At 45.3% G+C, this 24,466-nt stretch overlaps 1 protein-coding gene across 1 annotated transcript in view; it reads left to right on the top strand.

Moving 5' to 3' along the window:
• Positions 1 to 24,466, top strand: part of FBN2 (fibrillin 2) — a 384,738-nt gene that overhangs the window by 120,750 nt on the left and 239,522 nt on the right. Inside the window, exon 7 of the mRNA XM_063964252.1 lies at positions 15,923 to 16,048. Coding sequence (XP_063820322.1) covers positions 15,923 to 16,048 — 126 coding nt within the window. The remainder of the gene's footprint in view (positions 1 to 15,922; positions 16,049 to 24,466) is intronic.

Here is a 24,466-nt window from a genome sequence, read left to right as displayed (position 1 = left end):
ATGCCTCAATGAAAATAATATTCTAGAATTAAGGGGCAGAGCGAGGTGCTGCAGCTGCCTGAAAGGCAGAGAGAGGTGCTGCAGCAGCAACTGGGGCAGAGAGAGGTGCAGCAGCTGGGCTAGACAGAGAGAGGTGCTGCAGCAGCGGAGTCAGAGAGTGGTGCTGCAGGACAGAAGTAACCCTGCTGCATAGCTACAAGCACACAGTGAGCCATATAAATATAAAGACGACGGGCAGAGCTCCAGCATGTGCCAGCTTTCAGTATCTCCCGCTGTCGTCTCTAACCTGCCCTGCAGCCTGCCTAGTCTCAGAGTCTGAGTCAGTGTGCGCACCCTCTGCTCCTTCTCCTGCTCTGCATCTTCCTGTGCAGCAATCCATGGTACAGCTAGAGGCGGCAGCGTGCCCTCCAACTTTTCCAGCGCCTGGAGCTCGTGCTCCACTGGAGCAACTCTCGCTACACCCCTGACTGCAGGACTACTGACGTTCCTGACTGAGGAGGGAGTTGACGTACGTTGAGGGAGTTGGTGGTGTGGCTTGCAGGAGCTTGGGTACAGGAGGAAGAAGGGATTTAGGTGTCAGTGGACTGCTTACGCTCTTACCCAAAGTTTCACAACTTGACACTGACTTCTGATCAATGCGCAGCAGGTGACATTTAAGGGAGGATGTTCCTAGGTGGTTAGCATCCTTACCCCTACTTATTACAGATTGACAGAGGCAACAGAGGGCTTGACACCTGTTGTCAGGATTTGTGGAGAAATAATTCCACACCAAAGAGGTGGCTTTTTGGTAGTTTGCCCAGGCATCACAATGGGCTTCTTCGTCATAAGGACAACAGGTGTCTCCCCCGGTGCCTGACTTAAACAAACCACATCACCATCAGAATCCTCATCGTCAACTTCCTCCTCAGCACCAGCAACACCCATATCCTCATCCTGGTGTACTTCAACAGTGACATCTTTAATTTGAATATCAGGAACTGGACTGTGGGTGCTCCTTCCAGCACTTGCAGGGGGCGTACAAATGGTGGAAGGAGCCACCTCTTCCCGTCCAGTGTTGGGAAGGTCAGGCATCGCAACTGCCGACACACTTGGACTCTCCTTGGGGATTTGTGATATAATCTCAGAACACACAGTTCTTTTCTGTGCTCTTTCCAGCTTAACTCTTTTAATTTTTCTAGCTGGAGGATGAGGGCTTCCACCGTCATGTGAGGCTGAACCACTAGTCATGAACATAGGCCAGGGCCTCAGCAGTTCCTTGCCACTCTGTGTCGTAAATGGCATATTGGCAAGTTTACGTTTCTCCTCAGACGATTTAAATTTCTTTTTTTGGTTCTTTTTACTGAACTTTGGCTTTTTGGATTTTACATGCTCTCTACTATCACATTGGGCATCGGCCTTAGCAGATGACGCTGATGGCATCTCATCGTCTATGTCACGGCTAGTGGCAGCAGCTTCAGCACTAGGAGGAAGTGGTTCTTCTTGATCTTCCCCTATTTTATCCTCAAAATTTTTGTTCTCCATTATTTTTTGGGAGTTATATGAGACAATATGCGGCACAGGAATGACTTGAATGACTGATGGACAGGACACTACCACTGGTCTGATGCAGCACAACACAACCACACTGTAAGGGACTTGTTGTTGTTGTTGTTGTTGTTATTATTATTATTATTATTATTATAATACGGCAGCAGTGGACATATAGCAGCAGCGTATACCACTGTGACTGCCTGGTCACTGGAATGACTGATGGCCAGGACACTACCACTGGTCTGTTGCAGCACAACACAGCAACACTGTAAGGGACTTGTTGTTATTATTATTATTATTATTATTATTATACGGCAGCAGTGGACATATAGCAGCAGCATATACCACTGTGACTGCCTGGTCACTGGAATGACTGATAGCCAGGGGACTACCACTGGTCTGATGCAGCACAACACAGCAACACTGTAAGGGACTTGTTGTTGTTGTTGTTGTGTTATTATTATAATATGGCAGCAGTGGACATATAGCAGCAGCATATACTGTACCACTGTGACTGCCTGGTCACTGGAATGACTGATGGCCAGGACACTACCACTGGTCTGATGCAGCACAATACAGCAACACTGTAAGGGACTTGTTGTTGTTGTTGTTGTTGTTGTTATTATAATACGGCAGCAGTGGACATATAGCAGCAGCGTATACCACTGTGACTGCCTGGTCACTGGAATGACTGATGGCCAGGAAACTACCACTGGTCTGATGCAGCACAACACAGCAACACTGAACTGATGCAGCACAACACAGCCTGAATGGACATATGGCAGCAAGAGGACACGAACACTGTGACTGCCTGGTCACTGGAATGACTGATGGCTGATGCACAGGACACTACCACTGGACTGATGCAGCACAATACACCACCACTGAACTGATGCAGCACAACACAGTAGCAATGGACATATGGCAGCAAGAGAACACAAACACCGTGACTGCACAAATACAGCACAAGACAGTACCAAAGAGGACACTGAGGACGGAGACACGTCCTCTCTCTACACTCTCCAATGCCGGAGTGAAAATGGCTGGGACGTGCGGCTCCTTATATGTAATCCATACCCCGCGAGAATATGACAGCGGGATGATGACGTTTTGCCTCGTTCTGGTTTCGAATGGTGAAGTTCGGTATGGTTCGGTTCTCTGAGAACCGAACCCGCTCATCCCTAATTTAAATACATATTTCTTCCATTTATCTGAGACATGTATTGTACCATATATTTTTCTAATCTGCAATGAGTTCGCTGCATATGTTAGTCCCTTTTTTCTCAACAGCCTGCTGGGGTGTCTCTATAGCCTTAACCTGGGTACACACTTGCTGATGCTGAGTCTGACGGGGAGAGTCCCTAGTAACATCACCTGTTGGCCCTGCTGAAAGACTGACAAGAGATATAGCTAGCGATTCGTGAGAGCACGCATATCATGGGTACACACTAGACGATGTACCCGATAAGTTGTCTAATGTGTACCCAGATGGACGATGCTGTGACCGATGGTCGTGATGGTGATCCGATGCTGCATGTTCGGGCACAGCGCTTAGATCTGCGATGGCGGCAGTTGATTGAGTGTGTCCATTCCTGACTATTGGTGTTCAGTGGCCAAAAATAGACATTTAAGCACAATTGCTTTTCCTGATAGTGAATGTAAAAGTCAGTTCTATGAGTTCAGAAAGAGTAAATTTGGTAAAATGTCTGGAGGCGCCCATGGAGCTCTAGAGACTGGCATGGACAAATGAGTAAAATTAAGGTGAGGTGGTAAATACAGCTTTAAGGGATGATACAATTGTTTGAGAGAATGAACTCCCATCTAAAGTGGGTGACCAGCTCAGAGGCTGCAGTTACAGTATTAGGGATTTCTGCTCGCACCCTCCTAAGGTAAGAACAGAAATCTGAGTAAAGTAGAGCTTTGGGGATGGGCCCGAATGCCTGGGAGAAGCTGCTTAACGTGGCTAATCCATTGTCGCATAAAAATGAGGCCGTGGGGACCTATGCAAGGCTGGTTATGCAAACAATTTAATTATCTCCCGTCCACTTTATACAGGAGCTAATTTTCTCAAGCAATTGAATCTCCCCCTTAATGTCTTTTGCTGGTTATAAACACAGTAGTTTTGTTAAATGTAAATTATGCTAGGACAGTAAAATGTATGTTAAACAAAGATCATGTATGTAATGTAGCTTCTTTAAACTCTTAAAATAAATCACAGTTCTTGCATTTTCAATGTACTGTACAGTCTATGACATGCTGATGATGAGTTTTTTTCACTGTGTGTAAAACAAAATAGTAAACAGATATTTTCAAGTAGGAAATTCAAGTTCAGCACATGTTTTCTGTAGAGAATGTTAACAGCATTACTACACAGAGAGATGATAAGGGTTTGCAAAATGAATCTTCAAAGCCTTCTTTTTATACATAATAACACCACATCTTCTATAAATCTACTGTGACTGTCGGGCATCTGCTGTTGATCAATAAATGACAAAGGCATGAGCGAATGAGGCAACACAGAGGAGCCAGATATTTCACTGTGTGATGTATATCTGACAGCCAATGGGAAAACTTGTGTTGATGCACATATATGTATTTCATAGATTGTATGTACAGGGTGATTCAAAAGTCGCAGTACACACTTTTGTTTCAAAAACTGTGCAGAAAATGGGAACATACCCTAAAAGATAGCCCACCTCACCCATACCTTACTGGCGTATTCGGTTTTCCCATTTCCTGCAGTTTTTGAAACAAAATGGTGTACTGCGACTTTTGAATCACCCTGTACATCTGATATTCTATTTGCAAATGCCTGTGGCACTGCCTTATACAATCCATATAGAGTTGGACTTTGGCAATCTCTTTAATCACTAAAGGATCTAGAACAGTGTTCCATGTATGGCGGTATATGGTGGTATGACATATCGCCAATTAATTATTGTCCCAGTGTGGAGAAGGTGTTATCCCATATTTGGAGCATGTGCAGACTAATACCTTCTCCACACTTTGGCACCTTCTCCAGAGAGCAGCAACAATAGCGGATTGTGTGGAGATGCTGGGGACAAAACTTGGGTCCCAGCACCTGGGCATATGCGTTGGCAATGTAAATCTGGTACTGGCTGCAAGTAAACCAATGGCCACTCTAATGGAGTGGCACCAGTCATGACTTCTTCTGATTGGCTGCTGCTCTAAGCCATGATTGACTCGCGGGTGGTGCCAAATTCAAAAGGATACAGTGATATGGCAATTATGGGCTGAAAGTAGAGTAAGGTAAGAAGCTAAGTGAAGGCACGTGGGGAAGCAGGTTGCTGGTGATTGGAATGGGAAATGTTGGGGGCACACAGCGGACATGTGGGGAAAGAGGCTGCTGTTGAGTAGACTACAGGTGCATGTTGTTTACTTGGCTCTATAAAAGGATCTGCATATGCCTAAGTCAGCCACTGTGTTATTGGAGCATCATAGTGTTGTGCAGCTGTACAGTACTTAGGGGATAATTCAGACCTGATTGCTACTGTGCATTTTCGTAAAGCAGGCGATCAGATCCACACTGCACATGTGTATGCACAGCAATGTGCAGGCCCGAAGGACAGCAGCAACGGACATCGCCAGTCAGCAACAGGTTTGTGTGAAGGATCCATTCGCATGGGCGTTCGAAAGGAGATTGACAGAAAGAGGGCATTTGCGTGTGTCAACTGACCGTTTTCAGGGAGTGTTTGGGAAATCTGAGGCGTGTCCAAGCGTTGGAAGGAAGGGTGTCTGATGTCAAATCCAGCCCTGAACAGGCTGATGTGATCGCGGCGGCTGAGTAAGTCCTGGGCTGTTCAGAGACTGCACAAAATCAGTTTGTGCAGCTCTGCAACACATGCGTTCACACACTTGCACAGCGAAAATGCACTCCCCTGTAGGTGGCGACTATCTAATTGCAGGACCGCACAAATCACTGCCCAGCGATCAGGACTGAATTAGGCCCTTAGACCAATATACATTGATACATTATCATATTGACAGCTGTTTGTCTTCTATCGCCTGTGTGGCTGGATGATTCCGAAAGCCCTCACTGCCTCGCATCCCGCATTACAAAATGGAGTTTAGGTCACACGGGACCTGGCCAATTAGGGGATTCCTGCTTACCGTCAGTAACCGCCTGTTACTGACTCCACCCACTCCACAGTGGGCGGGTACTATGCTGCCGCCACCAGACTCCTCCTTGCTGTGGCGTCTGGAACCACGGTTCTGCTCTGTATGCGTCGACACGCTGTCTCACCACACCTGTGTAGCTTTTGACTGATCCCCACTAGTTGCTTCCCCAAGCACAGTAGCTGGCAGAAGGCGGAGCTTGGAGACACTGGGTGTTACAAAAAACAGCCGAAGAAAGGAGCTGTTTGGTATAGCCTGCAGGTCACAAGAAGAAGCAGTCGTCTTGAGGCAGTTTATTTGCTCAAATAGTTCTAAAAAGAACTCTTCCCTATTTCTAGGGGCAATAGCAATACAGCAGATGTTTACAGCAGAAGAAGATGATCCTTTTATCTTACTCCAGTACATATACCACATGGGGTTAGCCCATCCTGTTGTTCTCAACCAATCATTGTACAATTATGGGCTGGACATGCACAAGGCATCCTCACCTTTAACATTGTTCTCTATGAACAGTGGGAGGTGGTCACTCTCCTTTGACCGTCCCTCCCTGGAGTGTTGGTACCCTCCTTGGAGTTGCTCAGTCTAGGCAGGGGGAAGTTTTCCCGCCTAAACTACTTTCAGGAATCTGCTAGGGGACCCAGCTCACCACCTCAAGCCTGGATTTGAGCTCCAGAGATGGGCAGCCTAGATCCCCAATCAGAGACCCCAGACTGCAGGAGGTGGTCAGGGGGACAATGCAGCCCATGGAAAGGTCTGGGTTCCCTCTAGACCACCAGGGAACAAGTAAGTACACTTTCACTTTTAATCACATTTTAAATACATTGTACATTTTCGTTTAAATATACACTGAGCCTGTGCCCTACACTAGGCTCTAAAGGCCCATACCCACTGGGCGATTTTGAGCTGAAAGCAGCTAACTTTTGGTGCTTTGAACTGCTTTCAGCTCAAAACCGCCCAGTGTGAATGCTCCGGCGATGAGCAATAAGCGCTGATATGCACCCCCACTACATCGCCAGAGGTCGCTGTTCATCTACTGGTATTACCAGCAAATGAACGGAGGGGTGAATGGCTTTCCATAGCATCCTGTTGTGGAAAGCCGTTCACCCCCCGCTGACATCGCTGGGCAGGGAAGAAAATCCATGTACACTGAGCGATTTTCAGCCCAGCGATGTCAGCGATCATTGATGTGCATACACACTGGGCAACAAACAGGCTGCACATACCTTGGCACCGCAGCCTCGCAACACAATATATATATTTTACTTTGTTTCAAACCATTGGTACTTTCAGGGTGCACGCTGGGCTTTTGTGCAGTCGGGAGCACTCTCTCTCAGTGCTGGGGGTGCGGGGAGCTGGCTTCCCCTGTCCCCTAGTATCAGCATCTAACGCTGGCCCCTCCAGAGGGTAACCTCACAACGCACAAGGGGGCTGGCTACCCTGGGCCACCCACATACGGCACTCAACCTTGTTGCCTCGCTGCAGCCTCCAGAGATAATCCAAGCTGCGGCGCACCCCCTTCCTGTGGACGCCTGTGAGCTTGCTCCCTACTGGAGCCCGGCAGCTAAGAACCTCTTCCCGGCTGCCACGGCTCTGTCTCCCTGCAGTGCTGGGGTGCCGGGAGCATAGCTCCCGGACCTCAGCACCCAACACACAGCGCACCCTCTTGCACAAGGGTGGCTGGATAGCCGGATCCCCCCCGGTGGGCGGCATCCCTCTACCCCGGCGCACCAGGGCTAACCTTCACCGCCGCGGGCACTGGGAGCAGAACTCCCGGACCCCGGTGGTCAGCACTGAGCGATGCAGCAGGAGCAGGTCTCCCGGCTGCAGCGGCTCCCCCTTTCCCCCCCAGCGCAGTGCACGGGGGGTTAACATTCATTGCCGCAGCCGCCGGAGATGTCCAAGGCTGCGGCATATAAAAATACATTTTAAAACATTTGCCTAGCACCACACAACACATGTTAAAGATGGTGCCTGTCGCCAGTGCATATTTGAAAGTGGCTCCAAGCGCCCATTGTCCTCCAAAATAATGCTGGGCACTGAGGGTTAACCCTTTCAGTGCTACGGCGGCCAATAACCATGTGCCCAGGGGGTCTCCAGACACAGCCTGTATCCTATTATCTTCAATGAAACCTACTCTGTTTTGGAATAAACTTGTGGACTAACCTCCTTTATCACATCCACTACACACCTACCAACTTGTAGGTATCTGTCAATAGGTTAATGGCCTAGGACTGTGGCTATGAAGGACACATTCAACAGGATTACAACTTTGTATTACAGGTGAAAATGTGTACCCCAAGCATAGGTATGAGCTTCATAAATGAAATGCTCAGAGAACTAGTCTACTTGGAAATTTGCTATAGAATGCAGTAAAAGCGTGAAAAGCTGTGGAAGGTCACAATTGACCCAGGAGACAACCCAAATCTCAAAGAGGTGGATAGAGCCATTGAGACCATTGGCTTAGCTGTAGAACAGTAAGTATATTCCATCATCAATAGGAAGAAGTTTGCAAAGGACATGTGCAAACAGCTTATGAAAACTGCAAACAGCTTATGAAGATAAGGATCTTATGAGAAGAATAAGCCTCAAACACACTTTGTAAAGGACTAAACTAAGGGAAGTTAAGGACATTGATAAGATGTCTATCATCCAGAAATTGTTGTCTGTTGGAGTCAAGGTAGATGACGAAGGGGATGCTATGGCTTTGTTGCAAAACCGACCCCAGAATTTGATTTTCTGGTTGTGGCATTGGAATCAAATTCCACTGCATACTGATATCATAATGACAAAGCTGCTACAATTCCAGGAACAGAAACCTGTGGACAATATTGCTGGAACATCTGCCCTAGCATACTAAGGACATCAATTTATAAAGGCCAAAGTACAAATGCTTAATTTGCAACAATGTATGGCACAAGGCTTCAGATTGCAGACTAAGGTGCCAAAGTAGCATGCAGATAAAGCATTACAGGTTGAGTATCCCATATCCAAATATTCTGAAATATGGAATATTCCGAAATACAGACTTTTTTGAGTGAGAGTGAGATAGTGAAACCTTTGTTTTTTGATGGCTCAATGTACACAAACTTTGTTTAATACACAAAGTTATTAAAAATATTGTATTAAATGACCTTCAGGCTGTGTGTATAAGGTGTATATGAAACATAAATGAATTGTGTGAATGTAGACACACTTTGTTTAATGCACAAAGCTATAAAAAATATTGGCTAAAATTACCTTCAGGCTGTGTGTATAATGTGTATATGTAACATAAATACATTCTGTGCTTAGATTTAGGTCCCATCACCATGATATCTCATTATGGTATGCAATTATTCCAAAATACGGAAAAATCCCATATCCAAAATACCTTTGGTCCCAAGCATTTTGGATAAGGGAGACTCAACCTGTATAACAAAATTGAGTCACTTTGAACATAGCAGACAGTCATAGGAGAGACTGCTGGTATATGGACATAAGGTCACTATAATTGCAATGAAAAATGGTTCAACTCAGTAGGAGAAATGTAATAGGGTGTGAGAATCAGAAAGTGAGAGATTGTGGTAAAATGTTCCTGATTTTTAAAGTGGCAATCATTTACATAGCAAAATCAGGTTTATTTTGACATGTAAATGATCGCCACTTTAAAAAAACAGGAGAATTTTACCAAAATCTCTCACTTTCTGATTCTCACACCCTATTACATTTCACACAATGAGGGAATGTGAACCCATCACAGTCAGAGGAATCAGGACAGTCTTATCATCATTGGAACAATTACAGATACAGTAAAGGTAAAATTGTAGTTACATATATTGAAGAATTCTTAGTTGTACCAGATCTTATAACTAACTTAATCGCCATTGTATCCTTGAGAAGAAAAACTTAAAAATGAAGGCAAACATAATGTGCACAATAAGAAAGGGGCAATAATAGCTACTGCTACCAAATGTCAACAACTCTGTGTCTTAGATACTGAACAGTGTTATGGATGGTTGCTGCTGACAATGGAACTGCTTTGATTTTGTATATCTTAATGGTGAACTAGCTGAAGAAATCATTATTGAGCCACCAGATCACTATGATACTAAAACTTTGTTTAAATAGGAAAAGTGTGCCTACCTAAGAAATTATATGGTTTAAAACAAAGTTGTAGATCTTGGTACTTCAAACTAGACACTGTGTTGCTAGAAATTGACTTTGAAAGATCAGAAACTGATCAATGTCTATACCAGTGGTTCCCAAACTTTTGTGAGTCACGGCACCCTGGAGTGTCAGATTTTTTTTCACGGCACCCCTAGGCCACAAGTTTCTTATTGAGAAATTTCGAAAAAAATATTAGATTAAGTAAATTATGTTTATATGTCATCCTTAGGGTCAGTTATGTGGTGAGGGACAAGATTTGCTTCTGTTTGTCCACATATTTTATTACTGGAAGCCATCAGCACTGGTTTTGCCTATTAAATTGACAATAAATAGTTTGAATTGGTCCTTGACCACCAACCTGAGGCACCCCTGCAAGTGTCCCGCGGCACCCCTGGGTGCCACGGCACACAGTTTGGGAACCACTGGTCTATACCAAAAAAACATAGAAGGAAAGCTATTCCTTATCATTGTGTACATGGATGACTTGTTACTAGCTGGTCAAGAAAGTCACACTGAAAATGCAAAGCAACTTCTTGGAATTTAAATTGAAAGAATAGGTCATGAAAACCGCCTGCTGTGTATAAGGATTCTGCAAAATCTAACAGCTGGAAGTATCAGTAAAGATCAGCAAACCTATAGTGAATCTCTACTACTGAAATATGGTATGTCAGATGCAAAACCAGTGCATACTCCTGTCAACAAAACTAAGTAGAAACATGTTTCCATTCCAAATATGGAATCTAAAACAGAGCAGATGAGAGCTATCCTATACCAAAATGCAATTTGGAGTCTGATGTATGCACTATGCAAGTGTTGGAAGTCACCCGAACATCACACATGCAGTGAGCTGCTTTAGCCAGTTTTCACTGTATCCTGGAAAACAGCATTGGTCAGTGGTTAAGAGGATCTTGGGATACATAAAAGTTGCTAGCTCATTAAAACATGTTTTCAAAGACATAGGTGTATATGCAATTGCGGTCGAATTGCCGCAAATGTCGAAAAACGGGGCATTTTCGACACAAAATTTTTTTTGATAATGCAATACAGTACTTTTCGACAAAAAAAGTCAGTTTCAGATTCGACTTTTTGAAATTCGACAGTTGTCAAATTCGACATGTCTGCAATGGTAAAAATGCGGATTTTTGACAAAAGTATATTCAATTGAAGAATGTCGATTCGACAACAGTGCTTTTCAACAATCATTTCGTCAATTTCAGTCCGCCTCATTTTGGTGGCGGAATCTAATAAAAAAAATTAAAAACATGTTTTTTTTGTGTTTTTTTTGTTGTTGCTAATAGCATATCTATTTATATTAGAAGGGATTATCTACTTGGTTTGTCTATTAGGAGCCACAAGTATTATTTATATATTTTTTAAAAGAGTATTATTATTTTTTACTGACTAAAATAATATGAAGAGATCAGAGCATGTTTTTCAGTGTGAAGGGGTGGGAATGGGTTAAAAATCTAGAAAAAAAATGCGTGGGGTCCCCCCTCCTAAGCATAACCAGCCTCGGGCTCTTTGAGCTGGTCATGGTTGTAAAAATACGGGGGGAAAACTGACAGGGGATCCCCCGTATTTTTATAACCAGCACCGGGCTCTGCATCCGGTCCTGGTGCAAAAAATACGGGGGACAAAAAGCGTAGGGGTCCCCCGTATTTTTAACACCAGCACCGGGCTCCACTAGCTGGAGAGATAATGCCACAGCCGGGGGACACTTTTATACTGGTCCCTGCGGCCGTGTCATTAAATCCACAACTAGTCACCCCTGGCCGGGGTACCCTGAAGGAGTGGGGACCCCTTAAATCAAGGGGTCCCCCCCTCCAGCCACCCAAGGGCCAGAGTTGAAGCCCGAGGCTGTCCCCCCCATCCAAGGGCTGCGGATGGGGGGCTGATAGCCTTGTGTCAAATAAAAGAATATTGTTTTTTGTAGCAGAACTACAAGTCCCAGCAAGCCTCCCCCGCAAGCTGGTACTTAGAGAACCACAAGTACCAGCATGCGGGGGGGAAACGGGCCCGCTGGTACCTGTAGTTCTACTGCAAAAAAATACCCAAATAAAAACAGTACACGCACACTGTGAAAGCAAAACTTTATTACATACATGCATGCCGACACACACATACTTACCTATGTTCACACGCCGACTCTGTCCACTTCTCCAAGTAGAATCCACGGGGTACCTGAAAATAAACTTATACTCACCATAATCCAGTGTAGATCTGTCCTCTTCTTTTTTGTAATCCACGTAATTGGCAAAAAAATAAAATGCAAAAGCTGGACCACGCACTAAAAGGGGTCCCATGTTTACACATGGTACCCCTTTCCCCGAATGCCAGGACCCCCCGTGACTCCTGTCACAGAGGGTCCCTTCAGCCAATCAGGGAGCACCACGTCGTGGCACTCTCCTGATTGGCTGTGCGCGTCTGAACTGTCAGACGGCACATGCCGCTCCATTATCTTCAATGGTGGGAACTTTGCGGTCAGCGGTGAGGTTACTCGCGGTCAGCCGCTGACCGCGAGTAACCTCACCGCTGACCGCAAAGTTCCCACCATTGAAGATAATGGAGCGGCATAGTGCTATGCGCCGTCTGAGCTCAGACGCGCACAGCCAATCAGGAGAGTGCCACAACGTTGTGCTCCCTGATTGGCTGAAGGGACCCTCTGTGACAGGAGTCACGTGGGATCCTGGCATTCGGGGAAAGGGGTCCCATGTGTAAACATGGGACCCCTTTCAGTGCGTGGTCCGGGTAATGCGGTTTGTTTTTTACGTGGATTATAAAGAGAAGAGGACAGATGCTACACAGGATTTTTGTGAGTATAAGTTTTTTTTCAGGTACCCCTTGGATTCTACATGGAGAAGTGGACAGAGTCGGCGTGTGAACATAGGTAAGTATGTGTGTGTCGGCATGCATGTATGTAATAAAGTTTTACTTTCACGGTTCTGTGTACTGTTTTTATTTGGGTATTTTTATTGCAGTAGAACTACAGGTACCAGCGGGACCGTTTCCCCCCTGCATGCTGGTACTCCAAGTACCAGCTTGCGGGGGAGGCTTGCTGGGACTTATAGTTCTGCTACAAAAAACAATATTCTTTTATTTGACACAAGGCTATCAGCCCCCCATCCGCAGCCCTTGGATGGGGGCGACAGCCTCGGGCTTCAACCCTGGCCCTTGGGTGGCTGGAGGGGGGGACCCCTTGATTTAAGGGGTCCCCACTCCTTCAGGGTACCCCGGCCAGGGGTGACTAGTTGTGGATTTAATGACACGGCCGCAGGGACCAGTATAAAAGTGTCCCCCGGCTGTGGCATTATCTCTCCAGCTAGTGGAGCCCGGTGCTGGTGTTAAAAATACGGGGGACCCCTACGCTTTTTGTCCCCCGTATTTTTTGCACCCGGACCGGACGCAGAGCCCGGTGCTGGTTGTAAAAATATGGGGGATCCCCTGTCAATTTTTTCCCCGTATTTTTACAACCAGGACCGGCTCAAAGAGCACGAGGCTGGTTATGCTTAGGAGGGGGGACCCCACGCATTTTTTTTTCTGGGTTTTTTAACACTTTTGTGCCATCCAAAAAGTCGAATCCAGGACGCACACTATCCGTCAATTGGTCCGTTTTTCGACCGCGGGACTGTCAAATCCGTTTTTTATGGAATATGTCGAATTCGGGTCCCGGCGGCAGGGTGTCTGACTGTCGAATTGTGTCGAATTAAAAAACAGTCGAATTCCAGCCGGAATTTGACCGCAATTGCATATACCCCTTAAACTTTAAAACTTGAAATATGTACATTGGGTATCAGATGAAGATGTCAGACGTTCTTATACTGGCTATCTAGTTGAATTACCAAGCACAACAATAAGTTGGTGAAATAAGAAACAACCAAGAGTTGTTTTATCTTCAACAGAGGCAGAATATATGGCATTGACTGAAGCAGCAAAAGCGGCACTTTGGATTAAAAGTACTTTAACTGAACTAAAAGTTTTAAACCTGAAAGAAGCTATCAACATCCTATTTGACAACAAAGACTTGTCTGTGTGTACAAGGGCCCTCATTCCGAGTTGTTCGCTCGGTATTTTTCATCGCATCGCAGTGAGAATTCTCTTAGTGCGCATGCGTAATGTTCGCACTGCGCATGCGTCAAGTAACTTTACTAAGAAGAAAGTAATTTTACTCACGGCTTTTTCGTCGCTCCGGAGAACGCATTGTGATTGACAGGAAATGGGTGTTACTGGGCGGATGTACGGCGTTTTAGGGGCGTGTGGCTGGAAACGCTACCGTTTCCGGGAAAAACGCAGGCGTGTCTGGAGAAACGGTGGGAGTGCTTGGGCGAACGCTGGGTGTGTTTATGACGTCAGCCGGGACCGAAAAGCACTGAATTGATCGCACAGGCAGAGTAAGTCTGGAGTTACTCAGAAACTGCTAACTCGGTTTTGATCGCAATATTGCGAATACATCGGTCGCACATTTAAGATGTTTAGATTCACTCCCAGTAGGCGGCGGCTTAGCGTGTGTAACTCTGCTATAATCGCCTTGCGAGCGAACAACTCGGAATGAGGGCCAAAGTACCATAAATATCAAAGCACATCACTATCAAACATCACTTCATTAGAGAACTTGTCGAGAACTAGTTAATTGCAGTAAATTATATCACAAGTGAGGAAAATATTTCCGATATACTCACTAAAGGACCTACAGTACAAGCACTGAGTTCATTTTGTAAAAATGTGGAATGAAATGTGATGATAAATGTTATTTTGCTATTGTAATTGCCTGATGCTTTTATTATGTTTTGTTATAGGAAGTTTTGAGAAAGTTTGAGATATTTAGGACTCGTAACAAGAGACATCACGGTGGGGGGGGGGGGGGGGGGGGGGTATTGACATGTAGTAAATGGTTAAACAGTGCAAGCTGTCACTTGAGTGTTACTGTGCATGGCTCAACAGCCACAATAACATCACATCATTGTTATTGTGCATGAGTCATCAGCCACAATAACATCACATCTGAGTCACCAAACTTAAAGGTCAGGCTGATTAGACTGTAGGTCAGGCATGTCCAAACTGCGGCCCTCCAGCTGTTGAGAAACTACACATCCCAGCATGCCCTTACACAGCTTTAGCATTCTCTGACAACAAAATTGTGTCAGGGCATGCTGGGATATGTAGTTTCACAACAGCTGGAGGGCCGCAGTTTGGACATGCCTGCTGTAGGTGTATGTTTGCTTGTCTTTTTAAAGGGTCTGCATACTGTATGTTCAAGACTGTCACTGTGTTATTGGACCATCAAAGTGCTGTACGTACAGCTGTACAATATTTAGCCCAATATACATTGATACCTTATCATATTGACTGCTGTTTATCTTCTATCACCTGTATCCTGTTATCTTCAATAAAACCACTCTGATTTGGAATCAATGTGTGCACTAACCTCATTGCGTACATATGCTACACATCTGCTAACTTGTAGGCATCAGCCAATAAATGTTTGCAGCCTGTCAGTCAAGCTGTGTCTTATATTGCACTGTGAGCAGCCCACTGTCTTTATTTTACTGCACTGTGGAATACTGGTTTCAGATGTAGCATTAAATGGGGTTGGTGTAAATTTTGGATGGAGCTCCAGAGATCAGTTTTATGTAGGACTCAGTCATTTCTATTTATACTCTCTCCAGAATAGACTTAAAAATAAGAGTACTGAAATTTCGATCTTGCATTATGTATTAAATCATTTTGATGACATGCTCCTTAGATTTTTATGGCTAATTTAAGCAAACCAAATTCTAGCCTAGACATTTCTATATTTCTAAATGTTAAATAGGGCAAAATTACTCTATGTTGTTCCAGGATGGTCCAGATTCTTCTGCTTTTCACTGTATCTCATATTTTGACATTCGTCAATTACTACCATATCATTTGCCAAATAATGAAACAAAACTCAAAACACTTCCATACAACTTTGTGCAAAAAGTAATCTACTGTATGACTAAAGTTATGTCTACCTCTTCTACTGTAGACATGGCTGTCAATCTAGGTCTGGTTTTCATATACTGTATGTGTTGTTTTTTCTGTTACGCAGTATACACATGTTCTTTCCTTACCCAGTTATTTTACATTCTAGATGTTGATGAATGCCAAGCAATCCCAGGCCTATGCCAAGGAGGAAACTGCATTAACACAGATGGATCTTACGAGTGCAGGTGTCCTGTTGGTCACAAGCAGAGTGAAACATCACAGAAATGTGAAGGTAATTTACTTATACAAACAAGTGTAGGTTACAGTTAGATAATCATTGCTGGTGTAAAATGTTTCTTCAATCACTAAAAAGGGATTCAAAAGTAACAGTAATAAACACCCATGATGTATTCTTTGCAAAATGCTGGGCACAGTCATGGAAAATGAAAACTGCATGGCTTTCCACACACCTTGGATGTGGTGTGAGGATAAAATTTCCTATGCATTTTTAAAAAGTGAAAAACATAATTGTGTGGCTACAGTGTTTTATTATTATTAGTGGGGAAGTCATTATGGGAGCTAAGCCAATAGTCTGAAAATGTACATTAGTCACTGTGTAGGTAAAAGTTAAGTTATAGGTATTTTAATATAACACAGATAGGTTAAGGTAAGCATATGAAGATAACATACCTGCCAACCATCCCAATTATGTCGAGATAGTACCAATTTTTGGACACTGTTCTACCATCCCACCCATGGGGCAGCAGTGTCTCTGAGCACAGGGCATGCCCCAATGTGATGAAAACAGGATCGTCCGAAAGTACAAAATATCTCCCTCCTCCTATTTCACTTCCACACTAGCATACTCATTTTCTATAGTACCATCATCACCAACTTTATTTGCACGGCTTACCCCACATTTGTAGATGGAGCAGAAATGGTGGAAGGAGGTAAAGGAAGCTTCTTTATGAATACAGTGTGAGAAATGTCAGACTAAAAATAGCTAATGATGATAACCCTAGATTCTCCTAAGAGATTTTTGAGCATATGGTTTGTTCTTCAGCCTTTTTTGAGGGGGGGCACTCATTTTTTGTTTTTTAATGTAACACCGCTACCCTTTTTTTAACATTGTGAACAATTTTGAACACAGGTGCCCTTTCCTAAACTTTCTACCCCCTGGACCACTTTTAGTAGATGTTGTAGTACTAGTAAACAGCATTAGTACTTGATTGCTGCTCCTGCTCTTCTATTGACTGATCATGATCCATATCGACTCAGTTCTTACATTTATTAACACAGTGGCACAGCAACTACTGAGACTCATTGAATCCACAAGTTGTACTAAAAATATAGCAGCTTTTTTCACAAATGATAACTCATACTGCGGAGTCACAGTACTTAAATTTATGAAGTCAGTACGGCACCTATTGAGCTTTTTTGAACACACAAGTTGTACAAAATAAATATTATAGTAATGGTGCATGCACCACTGTGCACCAGTAATGGGTTAATGCTGCACTGCGAGCAGTGGCAAAAAATATCAGTGTGCATAGTACACCAAGAAGTTAATGCTGCCCCTGTATTATGACCTCTGGGCTGTACTGCAGGCAATGACAAAAAAAAAACCTCAGTGTGCACTGTTCACCAAGGGTTAACACTGACCCTGTATGTATTAGGACCCCTGGGCTTGCACCAAGCTGCTGCATTTATGTTACTGCACCAGTGTGACACACTTAGCCAAAATGAAAGTAATAATGTTCTGCTATCTGCCTACATGATCCATCTAGCTTGGACAGTACAATCAAGAAGGGACATGTGGGTGCCCGTCAGTGTCTTGAGTCTACTGACTCTCATGTGAGTGCCTGTCAGACAGTGCCCTGACTCTCTCCAGTGTCATGTGTGAAATGATGCCAAAAATCACCATGTAACTACTTATATTGCATCCAAAACCATGAGATTTGTCGCCGGGATGATGACATTTTGCCTCAGTGTGGAATCCAAACTTTTTGGGAAAACCCGATACATTCTGGAAGTTTGGGTGGGCTCGGTTCTCTAATTTCTGTGCATTCCTAATTTCTCCGTAGACTTTCTAGCAGCAGTTAGTGGGGAACAAAAATGACACTGGATACAACAAACTTCATATCAATTATTGAATCATTGATATACGTTTGTAATAATTAGTGATGTGCACCGGACATTTTTCGGGTTTTGTGTTTTGGTTTTGGATTCGGTTCCGCGGCCGTGTTTTGGATTCGGACGCGTTTTGGCAAAACCTCACCGAAAATTTTTTGTCGGATTCGGGTGTGTTTTGGATTCGGGTGTTTTTTACAAAAAACCCTAAAAAACAGCTTAAATAATAGAATTTGGGGGTCATTTTGATCCCATAGTTTTATTAACCTCAATAACCATAATTTCCACTCATTTCCAGTCTATTCTGAACACCTCACAATATTATTTTTAGTCCTAAAATTTGCACCAAGGTCGCTGGATGGCTAAGCTAAGCGACACAAGTGGCCGACACAAACACCTGGCCCATCTAGGAGTGGCACTGCAGTGTCAGGCAGGATGGCACTTCAAAAAAATAGTCCCCAAACAGCACATGATGCAAAGAAAAAAAGAGGCGCACCAAGGTCGCTGTGTGACTAAGCTAAGCGACACAAGTTGCCGACACAAACACCTGGCCCATCTAGGAGTGGCACTGCAGTGTCAGGCAGGATGGCACTTCAAAAAAATTGGCCCCAAACAGCACATGATGCAAAGAAAAAAAGAGGCGCACCAAGGTCGCTGTGTGACTAAGCTAAGCGACACAAGTGGCCGACACAAACACCTGGCCCATCTAGGAGTGGCACTGCAGTGTCAGGCAGGATGGCACTTCAAAAAAATTGTCCCCAAACAGCACATGATGCAAAGAAAAAAAGAGGCGCACCAAGGTCGCTGTGTGACTAAGCTAAGCGACACAAGTGGCCGACACAAACTCCTGGCCCATCTAGGAGTGGCACTGCAGTGTCAGGCAGGATGGCACTTCAAAAAAATTGTCCCCAAACAGCATGTGATGCAAAGAAAAATTAAAGAAAAAAGAGGTGCAAGATGGAATTGTCCTTGGGCCCTCCCACCCACCCTTATGTTGTATAAACAGGACATGCACACTTTAACGAACCCATCATTTCAGAGACAGGGTCTGCCACACGACTGTGACTGAAATGACTGGTTGGTTTGGGCCCCCACCAAAAAAAGAAGCAATCAATCTCTCCTTGCACAAACTGGCTCTACAGAGGCAAGATGTCCACCTCATCATCATCCTCCGATTCCTCACCCCTTTCACTGTGTACATCCCCCTCCTCACAGATTATTAATTTGTCCCCACTGGAATCCACCATCTCAGGTCCCTGTGTACTTTGTGGAGGCAATTGCTGCTGGTGAATGTCTCCACTGAGGAATTGATTATAATTCATTTTGATGAACATCATCTTCTCCACATTTTCTTGAAGTAACCTCGTACGCCGATTGCTGACAAGGTGAGCGGCTGCACTAAACACTCTTTCGGAGTACACACTGGAGGGAGGGCAACTTAGGTAGAATAAAGCCAGTTTGTGCAAGGGCCTCCAAATTGCCTCTTTTTCCTGCCAGTATACGTACGGACTGTCTGACGTGCCTACTTGGATGTGGTCACTCATATAATCCTCCACCATTCATTCCATGGTGAGAGAATCATATGCAGTGACAGTAGACGACATGTCAGTAATCATTGGCAGGTCCTTCAGTCCGGACCAGATGTCAGCACTCGCTCCAGACTGCCATGTATCATCGCCAGCGGGTGGGCTAGGAATTCTTAGCCTTTTCCTCGCACCCCCAGTTGCGGGAGAATGTGAAGGAGGAGATGTTGACGGGTCACGTTCCGCTTGACTTGACAATTTTCTCACCAGCAGTTCTTTGAATCTCTGCAGACCTGTGTCTGCCGGAAAGAGAGATACAACGTAGGTTTTAAATCTAGGATCGAGCACGTTGGCCAAAATGTAGTGCTCTGATTTCAACAGATTGACCACCCGTGAATCCTGGTTAAGCGAATTAAGGGCTCCATCCACAAGTCCCACATGCCTAGCGGAATCGCTCTGTTTTAGCTCCTCCTTCAATGTCTCCAGCTTCTTCTGCAAAAGCCTGATGAGGGGAATGACCTGACTCAGGCTGGCAGTGTCTGAACTGACTTCACGTGTGGCAAGTTCAAAGGGTTGCAGAACCTTGCACAACGTTGAAATCATTCTCCACTGCGCTTGAGTTAGGTGCATTCCCCCTCCTTTGCCTATATCGTGGGCAGATGTATAGGCTGGCCTTTTGCTGCTCCTCCATCCTCTGAAGCATATAGAGGGTTGAATTCCACCTCGTTACCACCTCTTGCTTCAGATGATGGCAGGGCAGGTTCAGGAATGTTTGGTGGTGCTCCAGTCTTCTGTACGCGGTGGCTGAATGCCGAAAGTGGCCCGCAATTCTTCGGGCCACCGACAGCATCTCTTGCAGGCCCCTGTCGTTTTTTAAATAATTCTGCACCACCAAATTCAATGTATGTGCAAAACATGGGACGTGCTGGAATTTGCCCAGATGTAATGCACGCACAATATTGCTGGCGTTGTCCGATGTCACAAATCCCCAGGAGAGTCCAATTGGGGTAAGCCATTCTGCGATGATCTTCCTCAGTTTCCGTAAGAGGTTGTTAGCTGTGTGCCTATTCTGGAAAGCGGTGATACAAAGCGTAGCCTGCCTAGGAACGAGTTGGTGTTTGCGAGATGCTGCTACTGGTGCCGCCGCTGCTGTTCTTGCTGCGGGAGGCAATACATCTACCCAGTGGGCTGTCACAGTCATATAGTCCTGAGTCTGCCCTGCTCCACTTGTCCACATGTCCGTGGTTAAGTGGACATTGGGTACAACTGCATTTTTTAGGACACTGGTGAGTCTTTTTCTGAGGTCTGTGTACATTTTCGGTATCGCCTGCCTAGAGAAATGGAACCTAGATGGTATTTGGTACCGGGGACACAGTACCTCAATCAAGTCTCTAGTTGGCTCTGAATTAATGGTGGATATCGGAACCACGTTTCTCACCGCCCAGGCTGCCAAGGCCTGAGTTATCTGCTTTGCAGCAGGATTACTGCTGTGATATTTCATCTTCCTCGCAAAGGACTGTTGGTGTTATGATTCCAGCACTCTGGTCAGAGGAGATCTTATGGCAAGGACCGGAGCACTGGAACGGAATGCTGGGGAAGGGAGCAGGACAGGAAATTAGCCCCTGGCGCCCTAACTCTGTTGTCTCACCCGTGTTGTCAGAAATCCCCTGCGAGACTATGGTTTCTTGAGCCCTTGGCAGCCGCGTTTGAAGGGCGGATTATGTCTGCCCAACTCCGATGCCCCCCAGTTTAATGAGAGACAAAGGGAAATCCGAGACAGGGTGATAACAAGAGGCCCTCTAACTAAACAACCAGGCCAGGGGCTAAGCTAACTCAAAACTATAATATGTGCGGAGAAACCGCCAGTGAAAAGGACAACCAAAATATCCACTTGTCCAATTCTCCTACCCGGCACCGCCGAGTACCAGAGAGGACTTGTGGAAGCGGAACACTCCGCAAATGCTCCAAACACAAAATATAAAAGGCAAAGCGGCTGAGCCGCAACACACGGCAGAGCCGCAACTCACGAACACCACTGGATATAAAGCGGTGATCAGTCAGGACTCCTGGGAACCAAACGACCTCCTGGGATTAGATGACAACTCCCGAATACCGGACTTCTGAGGACTGGAATGACCGGATACAGCAGGACTGGAAACAGACTCTCAGCAAACAAAGGCAGCATGCAGGAAACTATTACCGGCGTCTGTGAGAAGCCCTAGGAGTGTATTTAACAAGGAGTCCTCCAATCAGCTGCTTAAAGGCTGATTAGAATAAATGCCGTGCAGCTGCCTTGCTGCACGGCCAGAGAGCAGGTGAATATCTTAATTTCCTAAAGCCTAGCAACGGGGAACACGGTCCGCCAGTGGCGTCCCCGTTGCTAGGGTCCGTGCGGCTCAGCGCGCCCGGCGTCTAGCGTTGCTAGGGAGCCGGCGGCTGTACGCGCACGGCGTCTCTAGTTGCTAGGCGCCGGGCCGCGCAGACAAGCGGACCCCGGCGCCTAACAGTACCCCCCCCTTGAGGAGGGGTCAAGGAACCCCTAAAGCCAGGTTTCTGAGGAAATTCCCGAAAAAATGCCCTCTTGAGCCTCGGGGCATGAAGATCCTTATCCAGGACCCAAGACCTTTCCTCCGGACCATAGCCTTTCCAGTGAACTAGAAAATACAGCCGACCCCGGGACAATTTGGAATCGAGAATCTTCTCTACCAAGAACTCCTGTTGTCCCTGTACATCCACTGGAGATCTACCCTGAGAGATCTTCCGAGGAAATCTACTGGAAGAAACGTATTGTTTCAACAGGGAACAATGAAACGTATTTCCAATCCTGAGAGATCTTGGTAAACGTAACCGAAAGGCAACTGGGTTGACTCTTTTAATAATAAGAAATGGCCCAATAAATTTGGGTCCCAGTCTAGCCGAGGATTGTCGAAGCCTGATGTTGCGAGTCGACAACCACACCCTATCTCCCACCTTAAAAGTGCAAGGACGTCGGAGCCTGTCAGAAAATTTCTTCTCTCGAAAGGCCGCTTTTCTGAGAGCAAGGTTCACTTTTTTCCAAATGGCTCTGAGATGGGAGATTAAGGTTAGCGAGGAGACTGAGGAATGATGAAAAAAAGAATTAGCTCTGGGGTGAAAACCAAAAACTGAAAAGAATGGAGACTCTTTAGTGGAGGAATGACAAGAATTATTGTAAGCAAATTCAGCCAACGGAAGAAACTCGGACCAATCATTCTGGAGTTTGGCTGAATACAAGCGCAAATATTGTTTCAATGATTGGTTAACTCGTTCGGTTTGCCCGTTGGATTGTGGGTGGTAACCGGATGTTAACGACATTTTCATCTTCAATGAGGCACAAAAACATTTCCAGAATTGTGCAACGAATTGTGGACCCCGATCAGAAACAATATCAGTAGGCAACCCATGAAGCCTGAATACATGGCGGAGAAACAAAACTGCCTACCCTTGGGCAGAAGGCAATCGGGGAAGAGCAATAAAATGAGCCATTTTACTAAAACGGTCCACTACCACCCATATGACTCAGAATCCGGCTGAAAGGGGAAGGTCTACCACAAAATCCATGGAAATATGAGACCATGGCCTGAGAGGAACATTTAAGGGCATAAGTTGCCCGATAGGCAAGGAACGGGGAACCTTATGCTGTGCACAAACCTGACATGAATAAACAAATTCCTTGACGTCTTTAGAAAGACCAGGCCACCATACTGAGCGAGAGACTAACTCCAATGTCTTAGAGACTCCTGGATGCCCTGAAACTTTGTTATCATGGAATTCCGTTAAAACAGTAGCTCTCAAAAACTCAGGGACATAAAGACGACCAGCAGGAGTAATTCTAGGAGCTTGGTGTTGAAGCTGTTTTAACTGGGTAAATAAATCTTGTGTGAGGCCCGCCCAGATGACCGAAGATGGAAGTATGGGAGTAACAGGATGGTTATTGTGAACCGGAAGAAAGCTACGTGACAGGGCATCAGCCTTAATATTCTTGGAACCAGGCCTGAAAGTGATTATAAATTTGAAACGCGTAAAAAATAATGCCCAACGTGCCTGTCGGGCATTTAGCCGCTTAGCCGATTCAATGTATTGCAGGTTCTTATGGTCAGTCAATACAGAAATAGTATGTTTTGCTCCCTCCAGCCAATGCCTCCACTCCTCGAAAGCCCACTTTACCGCCAGTAACTCCCGATTAGCAACGTCATAGTTGGATTCAGCGGAGGAGAATTTCCTGGACATAAAGGCACAAGGATGTAACTCCAGAGACTCCGGATCCTTTTGAGAAAGGATAGCCCCCACTCCAACCTCCGAGGCATCAACCTCCACCACAAAGGGCAATTCCGGATTAGGATGTCTGAGGACTGGAGCCGAGACAAAGGCTTGTTTCAAGGCCCGGAAGGACAACTCAGCTTCACGCGACCAGTTGGTAGGATCCGCTCCTTTCTTTGTCAGAGCTACAATGGGAGCAACCAGGTCAGAAAAAGAATGAATGAACCTCCTATAATAATTCGCAAACCCTAAAAAGCGCTGAATTGCTTATAAATTGGTGGGTTGCGCCCAACTAAGGATGGCCTGGAGTTTCTTTGGTTCCATGGAAAATCCCTGAGGGGAAATTATGTACCCTAAAAAAGATACTTCCGTGACATGAAACTCACACTTCTCCAGCTTGGCATATAAATGATTCTCACGTAACTTTTGAAGAACCAGACGCACCTGGGTAACATGTTGTTCCATTGATTCAGAAAAAATCAGGATGTCGTCTAAGTAAACGACCACGAATTTCCCTAGGAAGTCACGGAGCACATCGTTAATGAGGTCTTAAAAAACTGCTGGAGCATTGGACAGGCCGAACGGCATCACCAGGTATTCGTAGTGATCCGACTGAGTACTGAAGGCCGTTTTCCACTCATCTCCAGAATTAATTCGGATGAGGTTGTACGCTCCTCTAAGGTCAATTTTAGAAAAAATCACAGCAGAACGTAACTGATCAAAGGGGGTAATTCTGAGTTGATCGCAGCAGGAATTCTGTTAGCAACTGGGCAAAACCA

The sequence above is a fragment of the Pseudophryne corroboree genome, chromosome 1 (assembly GCF_028390025.1).
Source record: "Pseudophryne corroboree isolate aPseCor3 chromosome 1, aPseCor3.hap2, whole genome shotgun sequence".
Classification (NCBI taxonomy): Eukaryota; Metazoa; Chordata; class Amphibia; order Anura; family Myobatrachidae; genus Pseudophryne; species Pseudophryne corroboree.
The sequence above is the reverse complement of the archived record's forward strand: the minus strand, read 5'-3'. Positions and strand labels throughout refer to the sequence as shown.